We start from the raw sequence: 8,997 nt of genomic DNA, 5'->3' as shown, positions 1-8,997 counted from the left end.
ACAATTTTTATGGTGGTTTTTAATCATAGGTATCTAATTAAATTATAACTAATTATGAAAATCAAATTAATTCTAAATTATTCCAATTTTCAACAAATTAATCATAATTACAAATTAGATTGCATAATTAACAAGGCTAGGCATTCAAACTTGTTAAACATATACAGTAGGTCAATCAAAAATTCAAGATTTATCAACAAGAATCGCAAATATTTAATTTAACATCTTAAATTTACGAAATTTTGCATTCGAAAAACTAAAACCTCCGAAAAGTCATAGTTAGGCTTCGAATTTGAGAATTCTGGGTTCGGCCAAATATTCCTATTTTTGTCAAAATTTTAGAATGCCTTTTACATGCGGAATTGACACAAAAATCACTCGATTTGGATGAGTAACGAAGAAACTGCCGAAAAACTGCGTTCGTATAATTAAATAAACGCAATTTGCAATTAATTAACAATTACGAAAATTATTCACCCCTTTTAATTCTTGCAAATTTGTAATATTTAACCATGTTCATGCAATTTAGATTATGAAAATAATAAGAGGCTCGTGATACCACTGTAATGTTATGATACATATGACAATTCATAAATCATGCGGAAAAAACCATAAAGCCAGGAAAGCATATTATTTACACATAATCATTTAGCATAGTTTAGATGCATACACTTTGTTGCGTGCCCTCCCTAGCTGCGCCCGAACCGAACAAGAACAAGTCTTTAGGACTCCAAGTGTCGTCCCTCCGTAGATAGTCCACAGCACGTCCGGATCCGCCTTAAGATTGACCAACTAGAATCGCCCTTAAGGTACTACTTATTTTCGGCTAAATGGGCAAGAGTTATGGCTGATTTTTCTGCTTAAAAATCCTAGCTTTGAATACTTGAAAACTTGTATATAAATAATGACCCTAGGCCCTTATTTATAGAGGTATGGAAAAGGAATTGTAATCCTACTAGGATGTGGATTTGTTAATTAGAACTTTATTAGGACTCTAAATAACAAAGCAAATCTAATAAGATTAGGATTTTAATCTTCGCACGAATCCTAATAGAATTAGGATTTCCCGCACACGCATCGTACAAGCCATGCACCTGCGCAGGCCTTGCGGCCCACGACAAGCGCACAGCCCATGTGCGGTGCTGCGTGCGCGCGCACCCTTGGCTGGGCCTGGCCTTGCGCTGGGCCTGGTCGAGGCGTGCGTTGTTGCGTGCGGCTCGCTGGGCGATGGCCTGGCTTCGTGCTGGGCCTTCGTCTAGCGGGCCTCGTCCGATGCTAATTCGTACGATACGCTTCCGATTAAATTCCCGATTCCGGAATTCATTTCCGATACGAACAACATTTAATATTTCCGATTCCGGAATTAATCTCCGTTTCGAACAAATATTTAATATTTCCGTTTCCGGAATTATTTTCCGATTCCGATAATATTTCCGATTCTGACAATATTTCCGTTTCCGGCAATATTTTCGATTCCGGCAATATTTCCATTTCCGATAATATTTTCCGATACGTACCATGTTTCCGTTTCCGGCAACATCTACGACTTGGATAATATTTATATTTCCGATACGATCCATATTTCCGTTTCCGGCAATATCATCGTTTCCGGAGTATTCATTTCTTGCCTGTGACGATCTCAGCTCCCACTGAAACCAAGATCCGTCGATTCCGAATATCCATAGATGGAGTATTTAATGCCATTAAATACTTGATCCGTTTACGTACTATTTGTGTGACCCTACGGGTTCAGTCAAGAGTAAGCTGTGGATTAATATCATTAATTCCACTTGAACTGAAGCGGCCGCTAGCTAGGCATTCAGCTCACTTGATCTCACTGAATTATTAACTTGTTAATTAATACTGAACCGCATTTATTAGACTTAACATAGAATGCATACTTGGACCAAGGGCATTATTTCCTTCAAATCCCTCATCTTGACATGAGAGAAATCTTGCTCCAGTGCAACAATGCGAGAGGCTTTGTTATTCTGAAAAACATTACACAACCGATCCCAAGTCTCCATGGCAGTGGAGTCCTCCTCGATAATAGTGTGCAACAGGTCAGTAGTGATGGTTGCGTATATCCAATGGAGCACCGTAGCGTCAAGGGTGGACCACAACTCCTTCTCGTCATCGGTTTCAGGGGCCTTTTCTTTACCTTTGGCCGACGGCAGAATGTGGTGAAGCACACGGTGGGATCTGGCATGGAGTTTGAACAGCTCGGCCCATGCCGTATAGTGATCAGTTTCCAATTCAAGAATGATGGGTATATGGTTTCGGATGTTCGAGACGGCAAGAGCGGGATGGAATTTTGTTTCTGACATGAGGGAAGAAGAATGACGGAACAGAGAAGAAGATGGACAATTCGTGGACTATGCACCGTGGTGCACATAGAGCTACGTGCACCAAAAGAACATGTGTGCATAAGTAAAAGAACACGATACTACAGCAAAAGAACATGCGATATAATATTTTACTTTTTTATTATAAAAATAATTTATTATTTTACTATTTATTAAAACCTAAATAAAAAAAATACTCATGTTCTTTTCTCGTAACCATATGTTCTTTCAATTATATACTGTGTTCTTTTGGTTCACGTAGCTCTATGTGCACCATGGGCCCATGGCCCACCTTCTAAATTGCGAGAAGATGGAAGAGGCACTAGGGCAGCGGAAGCAGAGAGGTGGGAGAGAGAATTAAAACCCTAGTATCTGATACCATGAAAAAATGTAATTCCGTGCGTCATTTCATTGCTTGACTTTCAATATATACAACGTATAGTACGTAGGTTTAGGCTAGAATATAGGAAACTAATTCTACCAAAATATATGCAAATCTAATCTAACCATAAATACAAGATTATATTTACATAATCTATCAGATCTTTTTTTTTTTTTGGAGTTGAAATAACTACCCATCTTTTGTAGGTGGGTAAGATTGATCTTTATTTATAAAGGATAAAAAATATAACCGTTGGTATTTTTATTTTTTTTAATTCATTACTCCCTCCGTCCCTTAATACGCACCGTTTTGACTGGACACGCTTGTCAATGTATAACCTTGACCACCAATATCTTTAACTACATATTATAAAAACTTATAGAATATTAATATTTTGAAAAGATATATTAAAATGAAGCCAACAATATATTACGAATTATATACTAACATTTATTTTCATATACTAGAAATAAAATGGGGTTAAAGTGAATTATGTAAATAGTGCAAAAAGTCAAAACAGTACGAGTGTTAAGGAACGGAGGGAGTACATTTTGAAAGTTTTGATTTATTTTGTAAACGTTAATATTAACGTTGTTGATAATATCAGTTTTTTGGTGGAAATGAAGACCACTTTAGTGGTTGGTTTATTTGTAGAAGCCTCTACATTTAATAACCTCTACTTAAATTTTAATTTTAGGAGAAGCTAACAACAATTGTGAGAAAATACTCATTTTCATCTTTTTCAAATGAAAAGGATTTTCCCACCGACGGTCTCAAACACCTAACAAAGGAAATGTAAAAGGAGCAAATCCCTACAAAATGACAAACAACTTTTACAAACTCAATAGATGTAATATGTAAGATTGTAAGTTAGTGTGTAACACACTAACACGTGAAAGGCCACCCAATAATGTCACCGAACTACCAAAGATGAGAATTATGTCAGTCAATCTTTAACAGAGCAATAATGGATAGGACTAACTTTTCGCTCGACTAACTTTTCGCTCTTATTTACGGGGATATTTTGATATTTACCATCTTTTAAATTTTATGTTTTTGAATTTATTACCTTATAAAATATTATTTTATATTTCCCACCTTAATCTTATGAAATATTTTAAATTCACCACCTCTTAGCGGTTTTCATCAAATTTTCGGCCCATGTGAACCTTGTTTAACTAACTTTTTCAATTGAAAACCTACTAAAACATGAGGAAAGTTAAAGAAGTTGGTTAAGTGGAGTTCACATGGATGAAAAGTCTGATGAAATTCGTTAAAAGGTGGTGAATACGAAACTTTTCATAAAATTAAGGTGGTTAATATGAAATAACATTTTATAAGGTAGTAAATATAAGGCAAATTTGTTAAAAACCGCCTTTTATAATAGAAATTTTGCGAGAAACCACCTTTTAAAAAAAAATTGCGAGAAGAAACCCGATTTACAAATATTTTTGCGAGAGACCACCTTTAGCCAGATTCCGATAGTTGACTCATTTTTCCGGCGTTGACTTACACGTGACTTGCACGTGACTTGTTAAAATAAAAAATTATATCGTTTTTTCTTTATTATTTACCCTCAATTCTTCTTCTGCCGCCTGTGCAATTCATTCCTGAGACCCTCACTTCACTATTCCTTCTCCTCTTCGTTAATTCCTCTACACTCTTCCATGGCAGACATCAAATTGATAGTTCTGAGAGCATAAACCTACAGAAACGTAGTAAGTTTTTATTTTCTCTCTCCTCCCTTCTCTCGTCGTATATTTTTCGTTGTAATTTCTCACAATTTCACTCGTACATTTTTTGGGGCAATGGGTTAAAAAAAATTCTACATCATCAACAAACCATGGTGAGGGAACAATTACAAGATTTATCAAACACCCACGTACAAATCATTGCTTTAAAAAAATTTAGGGTTGCAATGAGTATAATATGTGAAATTGGATTATTATATAAGTCAATCTTGATTATTGAAAAAGAGCATTAACAATGTGTTACAATCTTGATTAAATAACCTAATTGCATATTTTAAATGTACCTGGGTGTTTTAGAGAGAGAAAGGAAGGGGTTGTTAACTTGCTGAAGTTAAGTATTTAAATGCGTTGGATTTCTTGGGGGGTGGTGTTTTTATATTTTTAATTTCAAAAAATATTACTCCCTCCGTTCCTAAATACGTGTCCAGTTCCCATAAATAGCGTTCCCTTATAAGTGTCCAGTTTCCATTTTTGGACATACACCTTTCCCACTTTTCCATACACTTTTCCCACTTTTCCACACCCTTTCCCCACTTTTCTATAAATCATTATTACTTTTTCTTACACATTTTACACTTTTACCACTTTTCAATCACCACATCCACTTTTATATGTACTTTATTAATAAAAAATTATCTAATTTTTCCTTTCCCCAAAAAAACATTCACAATCATTACCTCTTACACACACATTCAATTTTATTAATTACCGTGTAAATGTCCAAAGTGGACACGTATTTAGGAACGGAGGGAGTATGTTTTTTGGAAAACCCATGTTAGTAGAGTGGTGGGGGAAGTCTGCTCTTGTATATTTCACACTGACAAAAGGGGTGGCAGTGGATAATAAATAGGAAAATTATTTCAACATACGTTGCATAATCACATATATATGTTAGCGTTCAAACACCTAGGTTACAATCTTGATTAACAATGTGTTATATAATCTTGATTACATAACCTAATTGCATATTTTAATTGGACTTTTTATGTTGTTTTGATCGTATTTATTGAATTAGATGATTAATTATTGTTAATTCAATAGCTAATTGATATCGAATTTGAAATATGTGTATGTTTGTATGTTTGTTTTAGGTTCATGCTAGGATTAATTTATTTATTCTCTGGTTTAAATCGATGGAGTCGGTTGATATTAGGCTAGCAACTGACAATGAGGACAATGATGCCTATTTGAGTGAGAGAGACTATGAAGATAAAAATGATGATGATTTGTTTGCTGAAAATATGGATCATGGCATCAATGAGACGGTAATTAGCAGCTTAGGAGGGCTATCACAAATTCTTGTTGAAGATGATGAGGAGGAAGATCACGAGGAAGATCATGGGATTATGGTGCATAGTGATGATGAGCTGAATGACAGTGATGGTGAAGTTGTAAGTGTCATTGGGTCTGATGATGAAGGACCAGAGTATCCAATCTTTAATCCACAAGTAGACTTCAAACAAGAGATAACATTAAAGCTCGACATGAAATTTCCATCCAACAAAGTTTTTAGGAAGGCTTTGAGGCATCATGCCATAGATAACGGATATGATTACTATTACTTGCATAACACTTCCTTGAGGATTTCTGTATATTGTGCAAAGAGGTGTGATTGTCCCTGGAAGAGAGCTAGGAGACAAAAGTGTAGTTGTAAGCTAAAGAGGAAGTGCAGGTTTAAGGTTCATTGCAGGAAGGTAAAAGGGGAGGAAACCTTTCAAATCAAAAGTATGAGAAGTGAGCATGTGTGTGGGCATCAACATCAGAATCCTAAAGTGACCTCATATTATCTTGCCGAGAGATATTTAGAAGATTGGAGAGATGATCCATCAATGAAAATGACAGCATATATAAGTAGAGCTGAAAGAGAGGTAAAGGCTGAAATTGGATACTATAAGGCTTATTATTCTAAGCAGATTGCATTAAGGATGTTGTTTGGTGATGCATCTGTAGAGTATGAGAGGGTGTGGGAATATGCAGCTACAATTCGCAAGTATAATCCTGGTAGCACTGCAGTTGTGAAGGTGGATGGAATTGAGAAGCCACCTCCTTTATTTCAGAGGATGTACATTTGTTTGCAGCCTTGCAAAGAAGGTTTTATTGCTGGGTGTAGGCCTATATTAGGAGTGGACGGTGCCCATTTGCGAGGTCCTTACCCAGGTGTATTGTTGACGGCAGTGGGGAAAGATGGGAACAACAACATATTCCCGGTTGCTTGGGCTGTGGTTGAGACAAAGAATTCAGAGACTTGGACTTGGTTTTTGGAGCTTCTTGTGAGGGACATAGCTTCTGTGGCATCTTCTGTAACTTGGGTGCATGAAAAAGAAGAAGAAAAAGAAGTGACCTACATGTCAGACCGACAAAAGGTATGGTTTACTGGATGCTTGCGTGTCCTTCATATGTTTTGCATTCCTTTTGACAATAATCTAACAAATATTGTGGTTGAACTTCTAGGGATTGCTAGATGCTTTTAGAACTGTGGTACCAAATGCAGAGATAAGGTTTTGCTGCAGACACATTTGGGCCAATTTCAAGAACAAGTTCCCGGGAGAGATTTACAGAGAGAGTTTCTGGAAAGCTGCAAGGTCATCCACAAAGGTTAGATAGTATTACTGGTCAATGTTTTACATTTTCATGGACTTTCGTGTGTCTAATATAATAATCTAATTAATTAATACATTACAAATTGCAGCATCATTTTAAACAACATATGGAGGCAATTAAAGGTTTGAATATTGAGGCATTCAAGTACTTAGATGCAATACCGTCTTGCAATTGGTCAAGGCATGCCTTCGGTACAAGTTCCAAGTCGGGTATGCTTCTTAACAATTGTTGTGAGAGCTTTAACAATGTGTTAAGAGATGCAAGGTCCAAACCTATACTTTCCCTAATGGAGTGGATTAGGAGATATGTAATGAAAAGATGTTGTGCGAAGAGAAATGGGTTAAAAAGCTTTGATGGGGTTATTATACCTTCAGTGGTGAAAATGATTCACAATGGTCTTTTACAAGTGTCAAAAATGAAAATCAATCAGGCCGGGTTGCATGAGTTCGAAGTTGATGATGACGGGGATACCTTTGTGGTGAACTTGAAGAACAAGGTATGTGGGTGTTATAGATGGAGTCTTATGGGGATTCCATGTTGGCATGCCTTAGCATGTATTGTGAAGAGGAGGTTGCAATATGAGGAGTTTGTACACGTAGCTTACCATGTAAGCACATATGCAGCCACCTACTCTCCTGCATTCAAAGCCATGCCAGGCCATACTCAATGGGATACCACACCTCAACCACACCCGCTTCCCCCTCCTTATAGAAAGATGCCTGGAAGGCCAAGTAAAAGGAAAAGGGTCAAGGAACCAGGAGAGGATAAGGAGAAAAAGTTGGTTAAAAGAGCAAAGAAAAATAATAGGTGCTCTAGATGTGGTGGACTTGGGCACTACAAACCAAAGTGCCAAAATGTTCCCCTGTCAGATGCAAATACCAGAAACAAAGGTGGGAGGCCAAGTTTTAGTACTTCCAGCCTTGGTCAGTCTAACGCAGCTACGCTGAGTCAGTCTCAAGCCACTCAAACTAGTGATGAAACCACCCTCAGTCAATCTCAATCTCAAGCCCCTGCACCACCGCAAGCACCTACACCAATGCAAGCACCTAAGAAAACAACAAAGAAAGTAGCAGCACCTAAGCAAGCAACATCGAAGAAAGGTGCAACTGCACCGTCATCTAAGAAAGGTCCCGTTTCAAAAATGGCAAAGAAGTCCAGTTCCATTTCTGCTCCAATTTCACAGTCACGACAAATTGGATCCACTTTTGTTGCATCGTCTCATGTCACAGACTTAGGAAGTTAGATGTTAGTTTTAAGGTGCTTTTAAATGTTTAATTTTGGTTATAAACTACTGCATCAGTTTATGTAACACAAACAGCCTTCTGACTGTTTTTTTGTGATCAATGGAAAGTGTTATCCTTTTAACTACATTTCTGATTTTCTATTTAAATTAGATGTTTGGTTCAATTTTTTTGATAAGAAACATGCCTGATGCAGATTAATTAGAGCTTAATGATCTGTGCTGTTAGTTTCCTGTCAGTTCAATAGTTGGTGATGGTTGGTTGTTGTTAGCTGTAGTGGTGTTTTGTGTTTAGCTAAGGAAAGTTGACTGGCAGCAGATGAGTTCAAAAGCAGCTACAGGAAATAGATGAGTTCAGAAGCAAATATGGAGATCCTGCTGGCTTGATCAAGTCTGTTCGGTGTCGAACAACCACCTGCAAAGAAGATCAAAACAGGACAGAAACTGCAGACTTTTTTTTATGCTTCTGTGTGCATCATGCTCTTGCTCGTATTCTGAGACAAAAAGAAGTAGAAAACCAGCAGACCAGAAGTATGGTTCATCTCATTCAAAAAATAAAGTCAACTTTGGTTCATCTCATTCAAAAAATAAAGTCAACTTTGGTTCATCTCATTCTAAAAATAAAGTCAATTTTGGTTCATCTCATTCCAAAATCAATTTTTTCATTCCAAATGAAGT

General features: G+C 36.9%; 1 protein-coding gene across 1 annotated transcript; it reads left to right on the top strand.

Annotated features, from left to right (window-relative positions):
* The first annotated feature begins 5,611 nt into the window (after positions 1-5,611).
* On the top strand, positions 5,612-8,322 carry LOC110786475 (uncharacterized). Its single transcript, XM_056842675.1, has 3 exons — positions 5,612-6,841; positions 6,930-7,073; positions 7,168-8,322. Exons 1-3 carry the CDS (start codon positions 5,612-5,614, stop codon positions 8,320-8,322), a joined length of 2,529 nt encoding a protein of 842 aa, XP_056698653.1.
* Positions 8,323-8,997: the final 675 nt, after the last annotated feature.

This window comes from Spinacia oleracea, chromosome 4 (genome assembly GCF_020520425.1).
Source record: "Spinacia oleracea cultivar Varoflay chromosome 4, BTI_SOV_V1, whole genome shotgun sequence".
Classification (NCBI taxonomy): domain Eukaryota; kingdom Viridiplantae; phylum Streptophyta; class Magnoliopsida; order Caryophyllales; family Amaranthaceae; genus Spinacia; species Spinacia oleracea.
This window is presented reverse-complemented; position numbering and strand designations above follow the sequence as displayed.

Bases quoted from the DNA above. Each gene is read 5' to 3' on its own strand.
- LOC110786475 (XM_056842675.1), top strand. From the start codon at position 5,612: ATGGAGTCGGTTGATATTAGGCTAGCAACTGACAATGAGGACAATGAT. The intron at 6,842-6,929 runs GTATGGTTTACT...TTGAACTTCTAG, and splicing joins ACATGTCAGACCGACAAAAG to GGATTGCTAGATGCTTTTAG. The intron at 7,074-7,167 runs GTTAGATAGTAT...TACAAATTGCAG, and splicing joins CTGCAAGGTCATCCACAAAG to CATCATTTTAAACAACATAT.